We start from the raw sequence: 17,601 nt of genomic DNA, 5'->3' as shown, positions 1-17,601 counted from the left end.
CAGAACAAGACAGTTTCTCTGTGTAACAGCTCTGGCTGTCCTAGAACTCACTCTTTAAAGCTGGCTGCCTCTGAGATTCACCTGCTTCTGCCTCCCAAGTGCTAAGATTAGGTATGTGCCACCCCCACCGAACCCATTATCAGAACTTTTAAAAGAGTACTTAATTGTGCTAAAAATCTTTATTATTTTGTTTGGACTGATTACATAGTCCAACAAAATATTGCCCATTTAAGTGATCAAATATTGGTATATCTTTTATCCTAAAGGATAAAGAAAATGCTTAGAATGACAAAACAATATTTCATGTTTCCTATTACAGGTTTTTCCTTTATCCTGTCACCCACCCCTTGCTTTAGTGCTCTAGGGGCAGTGGGACTTGGGGGAATGAATCTGATGAAGCAGACTAAATCTCATGGAATAGTCAACTTAATTCAGAGCCCTAGACAATTTATACTGAGAATTAAGAGGAATTACGTGAGTAAAGTGTACAATCACAAGGGCAGGTAGCCTATGTTGGGCAAGTTACACATGACAGACAAGCCTCATGTGGTAAAATGCTTTTCCATGGAGGCACATAAACAAATAATAGCCAGTTGAAATAAATAATCTGGGGCTGGAGAGATGCCTCAGAGGTTAAGAGCAATGACTGCTCTTCCAGGGGTCCTGAGTTCAATTCCCACCACCACATGGTGGCTCACAACCATCTGTAACAAGATCTGGTGCCCTCTTCTGTCGCGTAGGCATGCATGCAGATAGAGCACTGTGGACATGACAAATAAATAAACCCCCCAAAATAAACAGTCTGGAGTAAACTCACTCCTATCCATTATGCCTGGGAGGAGAATGAAAGCACAATCCAGAACAATTACATGTTTCTGAAGAAGCTAAGGTTATAAGACCCATCTTGGTCCCTTCGGAGTGTTCTAACAAGCACTAAGAAATCCTTCACACAACTTCATTCATAAAAAGGTCTTCCAACATCTCCCCCCATTTAGGATTCTTTGGGGGGGGCTGCTGTTGTTTTGTTTTGTTTTGTTTTGTTTTTGCAACAGAGTTTCTCTATATAACAGCCCTGGCTGTCCTGGAACTCACTTTGAAGTTTAGGCTGGCCTCAAACTCAGAGATCTGCCCGTCTATGCCTCCCAAGTTCTAGGATTAAAGGCCATGTGCCACCACCTCCCACTCTATTTTTTTTTTTTTTTCCTGAGACAGGGTTCTTCTGTGTTGCCTTAGCTGTCCTCAAACTCACTCTGTAGATGAGGATGGATTCTGAACCTGAAGATCCATCTGCTACTGCCTACCAAGTACTCCCTAATCATTTGATTTTAATTTTTGCTTTTTAAGATAGGGTTTCTCTGTGTTAACAATTCTGGGTGTTCTAGAACTCACTCTACAGATCAGGCTGGCCTAGAACTCACCTAGATCTACCTGCCTCTGCTCCCAAGTGCTGGGATTAAAGGTTTATGCCACCAATGCCCAACACTTTTTATTTTCTAGTAGCATGAAATCCAGAGTGGTTTTCAAATGTAGATAAATCTGACATTTGATGCTGAGTATACTGTAAGCAAGCATATTGAATATTATTAGAACAGTGGAAGTACTGTTATGATAAATGAAGGAATCTAACCTATGCTTAGTTATTGTTTACATTATTATACTGACCAGAAAAATCTAGAGAATATCTTTAAAAAAAAAAAAAAAACAGACCATATGATTAGTAGTTCTGGTATTTGTAGAAAATAAGCCCATCTTTGCTTTTAATAGGAATACATATGTTATTATATTCTATGAAAATAGGAAGTGATTCAAATACCATGTAAAAATTAAAGGCAGTCCTTTCTTTAGATGGATGAATGAGTCTATTACAGTCTCAAAACACAGATTCATTAGTGAAAATAATAGGACCTGAATTCATCTAATCTGCAAGTCAAAGCAAAGGAGGATGAGAAACATTAGATCAGCACAGGTGCTCAGAAGCACTCACAGCAGATATACAAAATACTAGCATCATCAGAAAAAGATTGTCAGGTGACCAAGGGCTCTGTGCATTTCACAAAACAAGTTCTCCCTTGGTGCATAAGGCCTTAACGTGGCCCCAGTAACTTCTGATATGGTTGATCTCTCCTTTTGCCCTTTACTTGGGGACCTGCTATTTTTCTGGTCACTTCTATTGCCTCCTTGTCCTCTACTTTGTCTTTAATGGCCAAGGCCAAAGGAGCAGAAGAGGAATCTATGTTTCCGTGGAACCATCTGCAATGACACATGCACACCCCCTTCCCAATTTTCTTCTGTAGAAGAAAAAATAGAGCAAGTTAATGTATCAGCTTGCTTATTTCTTTTTGCAATAAAACCAAGAAGGACAGAATATACAACAAGTATAAGTCTACTGCTGGCAATAATACTACAACATGAACAATACATGAAAAGATATTTTAGGGTTTATGAAATAACCATAATACATGAACCAAAACAGCTAGTTCCTGTTGAGCTGAGCAAAAAGTATTAATAGATCAATAAGTATTTGGACAATGAATCCCTCCTATAGCCTAAGATGAACTATCAATAAAAATATCTGCCTGTGGAAAGGGAGGAAGGTTGGATAATTTTTGTAATCACAAATTCAGTTCCCATAATAAAATTGCATAGCTTATCAGCTGGATAATGATTTCCTATTCTTCCATCCTTCCTTAGTAATCTGCAAATCAAACTTGAAAATCCGTATCGCTCTTAAAAAACTGATTGTTAGTTAAGGGTAATATAATACAGTAAAGATCAAATCCATGTAATAATTTTTGTCTGTCAGGATAATACATGAGGACTATGCAATGCCAACTTTCCTTCTATAGTTTTAAATAGATTGTTTAGCGCATAGGAAATCCCAAGTGCAACACAATGATTTCTGTGCCCTAGCTTGGCGAGGTTATAAATTTAGCGTTTCACAGGTTCTCCCAAATACTCATTAAGTAGAGTGAATTTAAAATTAGATTATCAAATACCTCACCACATGCTTCAAGGTCATATTCAGGCAATGGAGGATACCTATCTAAAGGAGGCTTCAGTAAGAGAGCTGAGGGAGCCAGACTGTGGGCAGCCTTTAATCCCAGCCCCTAGGAGGCAGGTGCAGGCCTATCTCGGTGAGTCTGAGGCCAGCCTCCTCTACAGAGTGAGTTCCAAGATAGCCAGGGCTACAAAGAGAAACCTTGCCTCAAAAAGCAAAGAAAAAAGGGAGCTCAAGGAGTTGTTACGGGCATAGCTATCAGAGGTGCTGTTTTTACTTTTGATTATGCCTGAACAGGGAAAAATCAATCTTTTTTGCCTTTAAAAACAAAAACAAAAACAAAAACAAAAATTTAAGGTTTGATCATCCAGTTTAGTAATTCAAGAAATTAGCCATTTTTTCCTCTTAATTAACAACCTCCTTATCTTTTGTAAGCATTTTGGTAAGTCAGAATTAATGTTCAAGTGACCCAGAATTAAACAGGAACTTTTCCCTTTTTTTTTAATGTTCTTTTGGACTCTGTCCCATACTTCATCTAATGTTCCTTCTTCTGGAAAGCAAGAATATAATCATAAACAATTTGCAAGCAACCTAATAATTGTGATTTTCATACTTGTGCTCCTCCTTTCTTTAAAAAATGATGCACAAGCTTAACATAAGGAAAAGGCTTCCTTCTCTGTTTCTGCCTCACTATTCTCACCTACTTCTTAGAGTACAACTCTCTTATCTCATAGCTGACTTCAGGGCCCTCTTCTGGGTGCCACTTGATTACCGCTCTAAAAGCAATGGGATCTGAAAGAATGGAGCCTAGAAATGAGGTGGACTAAAATCTCATGCAATAGCTATCTCTATTTAGAGCATTATACAAATGCTGAGGGTTAGAAGGAGTCACATTAGTAAAGTGTACAATCACAAGGGCAAGCTGCACATAGAGGAATATAAACAAATAACAATAGCAAGTTGTAAAGAATAATCTGAGATAAACTCATTCTTATCAAATAAACCTGGAGGGGTCAAGAAAGCATAATCTAATAACAATTCTGTTTTTGAAGAAACTGAGGTCACAAGACTCTTCACATGCCTCCACTCTTGGACAGTGTTCTGACATCCCTGACAAAAGGCATTTGGATTCTGCATTGGCAAGCTGAGTTATCATGCAATACAGTGAGTAAAAATAACAGCATCGTTTTTGGGTCAGTAGTATTGTATCCTTGATATTTCCCCAAAATCTTAGCTTGCTAAGTTAGTCATGATATCTCCCCAAATCATCAGCTTCCTCTTTCTCTCAGGGCAATTCCTCTGGATGTGGTTTTCATCTATCTTAGGACATTTCAATTGTCTATGGAACTCTGGGATACTGTCTTGGTTGGATGGACTTAAATGGGAGTTCTCTTAGACTTCATTTTCTGGAAAAATACCACCTCTCCCTGATGTTAAAGAACATCAGGGCCTTTCCACTGATTAGTCTCCAGATGTTACCATCTAACACATATGTTAGGGTATGCTTCCTTTAGGGGAAATGCTTTTGTGCAGCAGAAAAAGCATTATTCTTTAAAGTGAAATGTGAGTATTGTGGGGATCCCTGCAAGCATTACAGTCAGGAGGGAAAAAGTCTGGCTGACAAAGAATGAAATTTGGTCCAGGTTGACATAATTAGCAGATATATTTTAGCCATATTCAAGCACAGCACAGTTTCAGAGTTTCCTGATAACAATTAACTCAATCCCATAAATACAACAGAGCTTAAGACATGTTTTCACGGAAACTCTGCAAGTACATACGTTTTCATAAAGGTGGGTACTGTTGACTCAGGAAAGGCTCTAAAACTACATAGAGAAAACATGTCTCAGGAAAAAAAAAAGTATCTGAGAAATAATCAGAAATTCCTGAAGGAGAAAACAATGGAGTTTTACTATAAGTATTAAAGTACATACCTAGCTAATACTATAAATGAAATAAAAATTTCAATAACATTGAAGCCTAAAAGTTTCACTGAGGAATTTGTTGGAAGGCTTCAATTTTTACACATATTTATTAGACAGTCTATTGTACAAGATTTTTAGGCTATACCAAAAATATGATTTTAGAAGGAAACTTTCAAATCTAATTTCTATTGAATGCATTTTTGGTTTAACCCCTTTTGGACTCCAAGAGAATCATGTAATTATGTTTGCATTTTTTAGGTTATTATTTATTTATAAGAGATATTTTGAGCTGAACCGTGGTGGCACACACCTTTAATCCTGGCACTTGGGAGGCAGAGTCAGGAGGATCTCTGTGAGTTCCAGGCTAGCCTGATCTAGCGAGGGCCAGCACAGTCAGAGATACACAGAAAAACTCTGTCTCAAAAAACAACAAAAAAAAAACTTTTTGAAAAATCATGAATTTTAATCTACTCATATTTTTTAAACTCACCTTAAGTTTATTTACATTTTTATTATTAAATTTCTTACTTTGTACAAGAATATAAAGTTTAAAGAGGAAGTTTTAGCAATAAAGATAGAATTTATTTTGCTAATGCTGCTGTTAATCTGATAAAGCTACATTAAGCTTTGTATGAATCATTAAACACTTTAAAGGTCATTGATGCATTTTTCTGAAGATTTTGAGAACCATCTATTAAGTATATCTGATTTTAATAAACTAGCTATTTTTAGTTACTTGCTTTATAATAAAGCTTACTCACACTACTAAACAAATTAATTTCTACTTAGCAAGAACATAAGGAGAGGTCTGTGCACACTGAAAAATGTGATTACTTGTAGGTCACTGACCATTAACTTGCATGTAACACATTTAAACACAATGAAAAGTTTCTAGGTGACAACAAAGCTTTGGGTTCTATTGACAGAGAAACCATGTTCAGGATAAGAGCCTAGGGAAAAGGACTTGTAACAAGCATACAATGGGTTCTACTGACTCAGAAGATTGCCCAGGATTTGGGGTGAATTAAGAAACCAGGTATCATTCACAGCCTCCTGGATGGAGTAAGTCAGGCAACATGCACACCTCTCCCTTGTTTAACAATTCCAGAGTGCTTTCTCTACAAACTGTACACTCTACAGCTGTGGATGTTGGTGCATACCTTTAATCCAGCACTCAGAGGCAGAAGCAGGTGGAGCTCTGAGACTAAGACCAGCCTGGCCTACAGAGCAAGTCACAGTAAGACCCTCAAATAGCCTCTACAGGCACCTGCACTGACACACAAACTCATCTCTCAAGCCACATACACACACAAGGTAGCAGAAGCTGAAAACCCCCTGGAACTGGAATTATAGGTGAGTTGCCTAATGTGGGTCCTAACCACTGAGGAAGCTCTCAAGCCTCCACCTGACTGTTTTGTTTTGTTTTGTTTTGTTTTGTTTTTTTTTTTGATACAGTCTCTTGCTAACCTGAAACTCCTCAAGTAAGCTAAGTTGGCCAAAGGGCCCCGAGATTGACCTGCTTCAACCAACACTGAAATAATAGGCATATGCCACAAAACCTGGATTTAACCTTTTTTTTTGGTACAGGGTTTCTCCAAACAGTCCTGGATTTCCAAGAGATACACCTGCCTCTGCCTCCCAAGTACTCTTGATCTTGAGAATTTTAGATCATAAGCCAACCACAAGGAGTTAACTCTGACCTGCCACTAATACAAAATTAAAGAATTTAATTAATAGGTATTTTTCTACAGCTTTTATACAGCAACAAGAATATCTGTGACAGTTTATACAGTCCCCGCAATCTAAAATTTACCAGGTTTATAGAAACCTGCCAATGATCCCCACTTGAAACAGCTATCTGGGGGCAAGACTTGTGAAGCTTATTAAAAACCATGAAAACGAAAGATGGCACACACATGTATCATCCCAAGGTCCTCAGTAAGTTGGTACAGAGGCACAAAAGACAATAGGGCAAAATATAAACTAGGACTGGTTTCTAGAAAGCACCTCCCCTCCTGTTTTTTCCTAAGTTCAACAACAGCACATTGCATATGCTGCCATCCTACCTGTCCAGTGCTAGCTGGAGGTTGCACTTGTGTTATCGGATATTGTGTTGGCACAGGTGGGACTCCAGTAGGTAGTGCTGGCAAGACTCCAGGTGCCAATGAGACAGGTGGTGGCACTATGCTTGGTACTCCATAGGGAGGCTGAACTGGCTGCTGAGGAGGGGGAACAACAGGGTAACCAGACTGATAGCCATTGGATGGATAATATGGTGGTTGAGGAGGGATACTACTTATAGCAGAGGGTTGTGTATAGCCTGAGGGGGGAAGAAAAAAAGTGTTTAATCAGCTGTAGCAGAATGAAACATTTTACCTGATTATTAAACAACACTTAGGAGGATAAACACTGCGGCATCAATGGCTTCCTAAATTACCCTAAGTTGAAGTGCTCTGGCACAACTAGTCTAGCCTCAAGAATCACACTCAACCGTAAATATCATTACCACAATATTTTAACACTTAAGTCATACACACCTGGTAAAGGTACAGCAGTATTAATTTGATTCACAAATCTAGAATATTCAGCATGAACCTGTAAAAGTGGGGAAAAAGAAGTTAATGAAGGCCAGTCAAGTGATGTCACATTTATAAGGGAATGATTATATAACAAAACACAAGCAATCAATAATTAAACTATTTCCCCATGCTCTGATTTAAATGTGAATTAAGGGGAATAATAAGTTCTGTATATCAGCAGGAAGCACGATCCTACACACCCAAACTACTCAATTCTGGGGCAGAAAGTCATCCAGAAAGCCACAGAATTAGAGAAATTTAAAAAAAATCCCCAGTTAATAACATAAATGGGAATTCATTTATTTCCAGGTGTGGTAGTGCATGCCTTTAATCCAGCACTCTGCAGACAGAGGGAGTAGAATCTCTGAGTTCAGGTCTAGCCTGGTCTACATAGACTTAAAGCCAGGCAGGGATAGTGAGACCCTATCTCAAAAATAAAATATTCACTTATCACTTTTTCACCAGGAAATATGCCTTCATACAACTTCCAGATAAATAAGAATTAAGGATGGCCAGTGGTGGCAATCACCTTTAATCCCAGCACTCAGGAATCAGAGGCAGGTGGATCTCTGTGAGTTCAAGGCCAGCCTATTCTACAGAATGAGTTCCAGGATAACCAGGGCTATACACAGAGAAACCCTGTCTCGAAAAACAAAAAACAAACAAGAAAAAGAATTAAGTATTTTTTCCCCCAACTGGTTTTTTGAATTTGCACAACTAATGTCATCTGTCTGTTTGTCTGTCTGTCTCTCTCTGTGTGTTGTGTGCTATTTGTTTATAGAGTAAAAAGAATTCGACACTGGAGAGACAGCTCTATGGGTGAGAAAGCTTGCTATGCAAACACTGGGGACAGAGTTTAGATGACCCAGTACTCAGATTAAAAAATAAAAATAAAAATCAGGGATGGCCACATTCACCTATGTATTAGCCGAGCACTGGCAGGGAACAAGTGACAGGTAAGATAGTCTAGGGAAGCTGGTAAACAGGTTCAGAAAGAGGCAGAGACTGAAACATCTGGTGCTTCAGTGTTGTAAATAGCTAATGTGAAAGATCTAGAATGAATATCTAGAGCACACCAGTGTACATAAAATTCTGATGTAATAGGGTATAGTTATTGCAAACATAGTCATTTCATAAGTTTGATAGTCTTTTGAAGCAACCATCAGTTTTTGTGTTATGGTTTTTTTGTTTTGTTTTGTTTTTTTAAGATTTCTTTTATGTGTACAAGTTGCTTTGCCTGCGTATATGTGTACCATGTTCACGACTACTGATGCTTTTGAGGCACCATGTGATTGCTGGGCATGGGACCTGTGTCCTTTTCAAAAGCATAAATGTACTCAACCTCAAAGCCATCTATCCAGCCCCTTCATGTTTTCACTAAGAGTTTGTTTGGAATGCAAGAGATGTTGAAAGAAATTTAAGTATACACACAACTAACCTAGTCATATGATTTAGCAACGATATCTACCAGTACTTTGTTTTGTTGGTGTTTTATTTTATTATGTCTGAGACAGGGTCTCACTATATAACCCTGGATGGCTTGGAACTTGCTATGTAGACCAGATTGTCCTTGAGTACACCAATCTTTCTGCCTGTACTTCCTGAGTACTAGGATGAGAAACTTGTACCAACACACCTGGCTAACTTAAATACATGTCCTCAACAGTCAGAGACTAGTAAAATCATTGTTACTATACTTACCTGTGTGCTCATTACCTACATAGTTAGTATAATGAAAAACACTAGTCTAACATTCCATGTTAAATTACTGCCATGGTCAGTGTCTTAGTTATGGATTTCTATTGTTGTGATGAAACACCATGACCAAAAAGCAACTTGGGGAGGAAAAGTTTATTTGGCTTAGATTTCCATATCATTGTTCACCAAAGGAATATAGGGCAGTAACTCAAACAGAACAGGAACCTAGAGGCAGGAGCTGATACAGAGGCCATGAAGGGGTGCTGATTTTCTCCTCATGGTTTGCTCAGCCTGATTTCTTATAGAACCCAAGACCAACAGCCCCAGGATGGCTCCACCCACAATGGCCTGGGCCATCCCCATCAATCAATAATTACAAAAAATGTCCTACAGCCCTATCTTATAGAGACAAGCCTCAATTAAGGTTTTGTCCTCTTTGGTGACTCCACCTATTATGAAGCTGACATAAAATTAGCAAGTTACAGTCAGCGTCATTGAATGTAATGTAGATTTCCTCTCACATCATGTGCTCCAGAATACTCATTACAGTTAAGGGTGGTTTTTTTGTTTCTTTTCCAAGACAAGTTTTCTCTATGTAACAACCCTGGTCTCAAACTCAGAGACCCACCTGCCTCTGCCCCTGCCTCTGCCTCCAGAGTCCTGGTGTTAAAGGCAGGTGCTACCACGATCCAGCTCACAGGTAAGTTTTAACTTAATTACAATTTAATGCAACTGTAATACATATTTTTTAATTAATTTATTAATTTATTGTGTATGCTGTGTTCTGCCAGCATGTATGCCTCCATACCAGAAAAGGATACTAGATCTCATTACAGATGGTTGTGAGCCACCATGTTACTGGGATTTGAACTCAGGACCTCTGAAAGAGCAGTCAGTGCTCTTAACCTCTGAGCCATCTCTCTAACCCAACTATAACATATCTTAATTTACTTTTTAAAGACCATGTCCAAGAGGGGATGGTTATAGTTTAGTGCTAGAGTCCATAACTGTATACATAGTACATTGAACCTTGATTTCAATTCCCAGCCGTACACACAAACTTACTGTTTGTAAGAGATTCTCACAGAGCTTCTTGGCAGCAGCCAGGCCTTCAGGTTTGGGATGACTACAAATAAACAATAAACGACAAAATAAAAAGGGCAAAATAAAAGTCTTATTTTCTCTTTTTATGCTGTTGTTACACACTTTAGTATATTCCTTTAGCTCACATCTAGCCTCTGAAGTCATTTAATAGGACCACAAACATAAGGCCTTTTTTGTGTTTTGTTTTGTTTTTTTGTTGTTGTTGGTGGTGGTTGGTGGTCTCACTATGTAGCTCTGGCTCTCCTGGAACCAAGTAAATCAGGCTGGCCTCTGCATCCCAAGTGCTAGTATTAAACGAATACACTACCACACCCGGGTAGCAACATAAGTCTTTTAAGTTATAACTAAAATAATAATAATAATAAACATTGCTACATGTATTTTATAGTGTCCTGTCTCAGATAATAGTTCCTTTTGACATAAAGAGACAATAGGGGGCCAGGTGTTGGTGGCGCACACCTTTAGTCCCAGCACTCAGGAGGCAGAGGCAGGTGGATCTCTGTGAGTTTGAGGCCAGCCTGGTCTACCTACAGAGCTAATTTCAGAACATGCTCCAAAGTAATACAAAGAAACACTGTCTCAAAAATAAATAAATAAATAGTAAGATTTACAGAAGAGAACAGGAAAAGGCCACAGGCAAAAGGTAGACAGTATAATTAAAGAAAAGCTGGTTAGCAACAAGTCAAGCTAAGATAGGACATTCATAACAAATAAGCCTCCATGTGTAAGTCATCTGGGAGTCATTTGAGTCCCTCAAAAAGAGAAAAAAACCTCATCCTACATAAAATAGCTTAAGCTAGGTATGGTGATGCACTCGTGTAATCCCAGAACTCTGGAAGCAGAGGCAGGTGGAGCTCCATGAATTCAAGACCAACCTAGGTCAGCCAGGGCTATGAAGAGAGATCCTGTCTCAAAACTACCACCCAGCCCTATTCCCAAAAAATAGCATAGAAACATCAATAAAGGTATAAAACAATTATAGGTTTGGTCTGAGAGGTACAGCAGCAGAGTGCTTGCCTAAGAAGCCCTGGACCACCACCAAACTTTATTTTATAGTCACAGAATACAAGAACCTAAAGACTTGAATGTTAAAACCACAACTAACCTTTTTTTGTTCTATTTTTGAGACAGGGTTTCTCTGTGTAGTACTAGCTGTTCTGGAACTCACTCTGTAGACCAAGCTGGCCTCAAACTCACAAAAATGTACCTGCTTCTACCTCCCCAGTAATGGAATTAAAGGTGTATACCACTACCACCTGACCCACATCAACTCTTCTAATTCAATTTTTACAACTTTAATTTTCTTTATTTTTAAATTTATACATCATTGCTTTTTCTATAAAGATCTTTATATTAAATGTATGGAAGCCAAGAGGGAGGGTGTTGGATCCCTTGGGACTGGAGTCAGACTGTTGTGAGCCACCATTTAGATGCTGGGAATCAAATCCATGTCTTCTAGAACAGCAAGTGTTCTTAACTGCTAAATCAACCAATGCTTTTCTAAATTCTTAAAATATTTAGTTTTAATTATATGCAGGTATGTTGGCAGTGGTGGCCAATACCTATAATCCTAGCACTGAGGAGAGGCAGGCATGTTACTCAGAGAAGCCCACTCTCAAAAAAAGACAGGGGGGAAAAAAACCCAAAAAACCAGCAGCTATGTTGATATACAGATGTCTATAGAGACCAGAGGCTGAAACAAATCCCATATCCTCTGGAAGAGCAGCAAGTGCTCATAACTGGGAACCATCTTCCCAGCTCCAATAATTCAAGAATTCAAGAAGGTTATCATTCTAAGCTTATTAATTCTTCATGTTGGTTTTGGGTTTTAGGGTTTTTTTTTTTTTTAAAATGAACGTTTTCACAGGGACTGGAACCGAAGGCACCCACACAAGCACTCAAGCTGTCTGGGCACGCACGCAGGCACATGCGAACACCCCTTCATGCACACAGGGCTGGATCACACACACCGATCCCGCCATGTCCCGTGGGGTTCAGGGCGTATGTGCATGCATGCAAGCATGCCTTGTGTGCGTGCAGAGCCTGTAAGCCCATATGTGTGCCTGCATGTGTGCATGGGCCCAGAGTGTGCTTGCACTACACTCAGAAGGAGCGAGGAGCAGGGTGCCCCACTGCAGTCCCTCAGGTTTTAATTTTTTGTTTTGCTTTTTTGAGGGAGTATCAAGGGACCTAGTAAGCCTCAAAAACATCACATTTGCAACGATGACCTTGGAACTCTTGGGAACTCCTATTCCCAAATCAGAACACAATGATTACAGACTTTCACCACCACACCAGAATTTCACATTATTAAGTCTACTTTCTCTTGTTCCCTATGAACTACTTATTCCAGACTATATTGAGAGAGATTTGTATGTCCTCAGCTCTTATCCATACCTTATATAAATATACATGGGTTCAAAAGCTTCTCGGCCTGATGCTGGCTCAATGCAGCCTGAACCTTTGCCTCGTAGGAAGACTTTGGCACCTGTTTCAATCTGAATGTGTTGCAAATAGGAACAGCCTGGACCTTCTACTTTCTCCTTAACATTAAAAGTGGGCACAGCATGTTCTAATCCGACAAATAATTTATCTTGAACATAATGCATCTGTAAGAGAACAGAATACTCTGATTAATATACATAAACAATAATGAAATACGCTTGTAGAGAAAAACTTTTATACAAAGTAGTATACCTGTATATACTTAGGATCACTTTCACACGGATCCTCTAAAATTTTTTATCATAATCTCCAAGATTTCCTTTTGGAGACATGTTGCTACAGCTCAATTGCCCAGAAATGCCCTGTGTAGCCTAGGATGGCCTCATAATTTCATCCCTCTTGCCTCAGCGTCCTAAAGAGGTTTACCAGTGGTATGTTGTTTATGCCAAGTTGGTCAAGGGTAGTCTTGTGCCTGCTACAGTTAATTTGACATACTTCAGAAGAAGGAACCTCAATTTAAGAATTTACTCTATAGCTGGCAGTGGTGACACACGCCTTTAATCCAGCACTCAGGAGGCAGAGGCAGGTGGATCTCTGTGAGTTCCGAGGCCAGCCTGGTCTACAGAGCAAGTTCCAATTCCAGGACAGACTCCAAAGCTATACAGTGAAACCCTGTCTCAAAAAAAAAAAAAAAAAAAAGAAAAAGAAACAAACAAAAAAATTACCTCTGTCAGACTGCTTATGGGCACATCTGTGAGGTTTGATTGTTAATTGATGCTGAAAAGCCCAACCCTAGGCTGTGTTAAATAATAGCTGAGTCCAGCATCATGACACATGTTTTTAATCATAACACTGGGAGAGGCAGAGTCAGGTAATCTCTGTAAATTCAAGACCAGCTTGGTCTACAGAGTGAGTTCAAGGATAGCCAGAGCCACGTACTAAGGCCCTGGGGGGGTAGGGGAGGGGTGGGTCTGAGCTTTCAGCTGGTGAACTGAGAACATGCCTCTCACAAAGGGTCTCTCTCCCTCATCCCTCTCCAGAAGAGGAAACAGGAGAAGCATGCCTGAGTCAGAGCTGCAATTCCTACTTTATGATGTGAAATGCCCAGGACGCCATGCATGAACAGTAGCGTTGTGTGTTGGCTGCTTCACTCTCCTGTCAACCCACAGAAGGAGAAGGAAGCTGACAGAAGGTGCTCCTCTAGGAGGAAGCAGCACTGAAATCAAAATGCGTGGGAACCATCCCAGAAACACTTTTTAGCTATAAAAGAAAGGAAGGAAGATGCAGGGAAGGAGGGAGGCAATGAGGGAAAGAATGGAGGAAGGTAAGCAAGCCAGCCAGTAAGCAGCATTCCTCCATGGGTTTCTGCTTCAAGTTCCTGCCTGACTTTCTCTTTTGGTGCCTATCCATGACTAAATATAACCTGAAAGCTGAGATTGACTCTTTCAAGTTGCTTTTGGTCATTGTTTCTCATAGCAAGAGGATACTAACTAGAAAGAGCCTTTGCCATATGCCCAGGTTTCAAGGAGGCTCTGGTGTCTAAGAATGTAGCTTACTTGGTAGAATGCCTGCCTAGCACAACATAAATAGGATGTGGTGGCATGTGGTGGTAATTTGTGACGTGAGAAGTGGAAGCAAGGGATCAAAAGTTTCTTGTCATTCTTTGCTACAAAGTGAGTTCAAGTATAGGTAGAGACTCCTAAACCCTATCTTTGGTTTAGTTTTTGTTTTTCAATACAGGTTTTCTCTGTGAAGTCCTGGAATTAACTCAGTAGATCCGCCTGCCTCCGCCTCCCAAGTTGGGATTAAAGATGTGTGCCAACACACCCGGCTCTTAGACTTAAAATTTATGGGGCTGGGACTGTATCAGCTAGCAGGATGGCAGCACAGCAAGCATGAAGCCCTGAGCTCGACCCCCCCCAGTACTGCATTAAAAAAAAAAAAAAAAAAAAAGTATGGTGGCACCTATCCTAGCACTCAGGAAGAAGCAGGAGATCTGAAGTCAAAGTCACTGAGCTATTCTGGGGTACATGAGAAGAACTTTTGGAACTATTGTATAGCTTAGGGGAAAAGTATTACCTAGCATATTCAAAGCCCTGCTTGACCAAACCAGCACCACAAAGACCTACTTTCCTTTATATTAATGTACCTATCTAACTAACAACCTCACCCACAAAATAAATTACTCTAGTCAGCAAGATATGAGTCACATACACACACATACACACACACACACACACACACACACACACACACACACACACACACAAACACACACCACAGAATACAGTGTTGAGTAAGCATACCCACTTCTCAATAGATGTTGAATTTCAAAAAGTAGCCAAGACAGTGCTAGAAAATGTTGGGTAGTACAGTGAGCCCTGCAGTTTTCTCTGATAAGGGCTGCTCTCTCCACCCTTTTGTCTAGGAGGAGTGTATCAGCAAAGTCTTGCTTCATCAGACTCAGCCTTCTTGGTCCTCCATCAGTTTACAAATGCAAACTTAAACACTATCTTTACAATACGCGGTCTGTATAGCCTTTGACCACCAATCCTCCTTTTAAACCTTATCAATCTGAAGACATTTATTTAGATGGCATTAGATAGTCCAAAACATTATAAAATACCAACAGCATCCTAGCTTACATGCAGAACCCAGATAACCAGAAGACCCTGCCTCAAAAAATACATATAAGCAAACATAAAAAAGCAGGTAATTCTCAGGTTGGAACTTCAACATTGTTTTTCTTACTATGTATTACTTTGTATACACATTTTTATAGAACAAATCACCCCTTGCCAAAACCTACTCCTGACTGGAAGGCAGGCTTCTGGTTAATAGCAGGAGACAGCTGAGCAATGGGAGCTGGTTGGTGATAGACAGTGACTGTTGCACCATTAAAAGTTGGACTTGTCCCTGTGGCAGCCTTCACCACTCCATTGGTGATTATTTCTTTGATTCGGTTTACAGCTCCTAGGGAAAATAATAGACAGTAAGATACTACACAAAGGGGCTAGAAATACAGCTCAGAAGCTAACCATAACAAAGAATGAACTGATTAGCAGATAAACACAGGCCACTGTTCAATTATATAAAACTCAATTCCATTTTCAGACTGCATAAATTTGCAAATCTCATCTATAAAGCCTCATATACCACTGATAAAATTCATAAACAGCAGTTAAAGAGCAGTTATCAAGAACTGTACATTGATTTTTGTCATAGTTTCAAATTTCCAAGTTTTGTATATAGAAGTCACACATAAGCCAAAAATTACTTACTGTCTACTAACTCCCGTGTCTGCCCCTGAACATGAAGGTACAATGGACGATCCCTATAAAAAGAAATATATAAGATTGATCGCTGAGCTGAGCTGAGGAGACAGATCATTTAGTAAGAGGAAAGACCTGAGTTTGATTCCTTAAAACCCTTTTTTAAAAAGCCAGGCATGCAGTTCTAGTACTGAGGAACTAAGAAAGGAGAAACCCTGGGGCTCACTAGTCAGCCAGCCTGGCCTGCTTGATGGTCCCAGGCCAGTTCCAGCTCTTGAGGACCCGAGTTTGATTCTCAGCTCCTACTGTACATAAAACATACACAAAAGAAAAACACAGCTTCAGAAGATCAATAACCGAGGTTGTCCGTGGGCCCCCACACATAAAGGCTGATCCTGAACTGGTCAAAACCTGGAGTTAAATGGGTTACTTTTTTTTTTTTTATTTACTTATTTTTATTACATATACAGTGTTCTGTTTGCATATTTGCCTGCACACCAGAAGAGGGCACCAGATCTCACTATAGATGGTTGTGTGCCACCATGTGGTTCCTGGGAATTGAACTCAGAACCTCTGGAAGAACAGTCAGTGCTCTTAACCTCTGAGCCATCTCTCCAGTTCTGGGTCATCAGTTCTAATTTGTGGCACTTAAAAGGACCTGCTGTTAAGTTATTTCTACAAACATTCAGAAACTAGGAGTAGAGCTCAGATAGTAAAGCACTGGCCTTGCACACTTGAAGCCCTCAGAACTGAATAAAACAGGGCACACAGTTCATGATTATCAAACCCAGACTGAGCAGTGACCCTTACCAAACCCACCAAACAAAACAAAAAAAAAAACCCAGTTTTAGAAATTTATTCTTGAATTTTATTGCTATTTGTTTCTTGAGGCAGGATCTCCATATGTACCCCAGACTGGCCTCAAACTCATGGCAATCCTCCTGTCTCCACCTCTCAAGCACCAGACTACAGCTATTCTCATTGCTCAAATTGGTACTGGGTCTGGTTATACATACCTCTAACCCCAGGTACTCTAAGAGACAGGAGGACTACAAGTTTGACATCGGCCTCAGCAACTCAGCAAAACGTCTTAAAATAAAAAGAAACTGAGCTAGACATGATGATGCACAACTTTAGCCCCAGAACGTGGAAGGCAGAGGCAGGCAGATCCCAAAGATCAAGATTAGCCTGGTCTACAAATCAAGTTCTAGCTTGTCTTGAAAAACAAAATCAATGCAAAAAAAAAAAAAAAAAAAAGTAAGACACTACAAAGATGATTCACTAGTTAAGAGCACTGCTGCTCTTTCAGAGGACCCACACTCAGTCCCAGCACTATCAGACTGCTCACAACTCCCTATTAAGTCTGGTTCCAGAGAATCTGACCCTCCTGTCTGGTCCCTATGGGGACTTGCATGCACATGGCACAGACAGACAAGTAGGCGCATACATAAATTAGAAATACAAAATAATAACCAGGTGCAGTCGCTTGTAACTATAATCCTAGCACTCAAGCTGAGGTAAAAAGATCACCATCAGTTTGAGGCCAAATGGACTACAAAGTGATTCCCATTTAAAAAAAA

The 17,601-nt window shown here is 39.8% G+C and overlaps 1 protein-coding gene and 1 non-coding gene across 2 annotated transcripts in view; both read right to left on the bottom strand.

The window, feature by feature from the left end:
• Positions 1-17,601, bottom strand: part of Khdc4 (KH domain containing 4, pre-mRNA splicing factor) — a 28,979-nt gene that overhangs the window by 6,682 nt on the left and 4,696 nt on the right. The window contains exons 5-10 of the mRNA XM_051199508.1: positions 16,031-16,083; positions 15,559-15,722; positions 12,702-12,913; positions 10,266-10,326; positions 7,461-7,518; positions 6,990-7,243 (exon numbers count right to left, since the gene is read on the bottom strand). Coding sequence (XP_051055465.1) covers positions 6,990-7,243; positions 7,461-7,518; positions 10,266-10,326; positions 12,702-12,913; positions 15,559-15,722; positions 16,031-16,083 — 802 coding nt within the window. The remainder of the gene's footprint in view (positions 1-6,989; positions 7,244-7,460; positions 7,519-10,265; positions 10,327-12,701; positions 12,914-15,558; positions 15,723-16,030; positions 16,084-17,601) is intronic.
• LOC127233167 (small Cajal body-specific RNA 4) lies at positions 15,107-15,234 on the bottom strand. Its single transcript, XR_007835468.1, has one exon. It is a non-coding gene; the product is annotated as a small Cajal body-specific RNA 4 (non-coding RNA).

The sequence above is a fragment of the Phodopus roborovskii genome, unplaced genomic scaffold, assembly GCF_943737965.1.
Source record: "Phodopus roborovskii unplaced genomic scaffold, PHOROB, whole genome shotgun sequence".
In the NCBI taxonomy this organism is placed as follows: Eukaryota; Metazoa; Chordata; class Mammalia; order Rodentia; family Cricetidae; genus Phodopus; species Phodopus roborovskii.
This window is presented reverse-complemented; position numbering and strand designations above follow the sequence as displayed.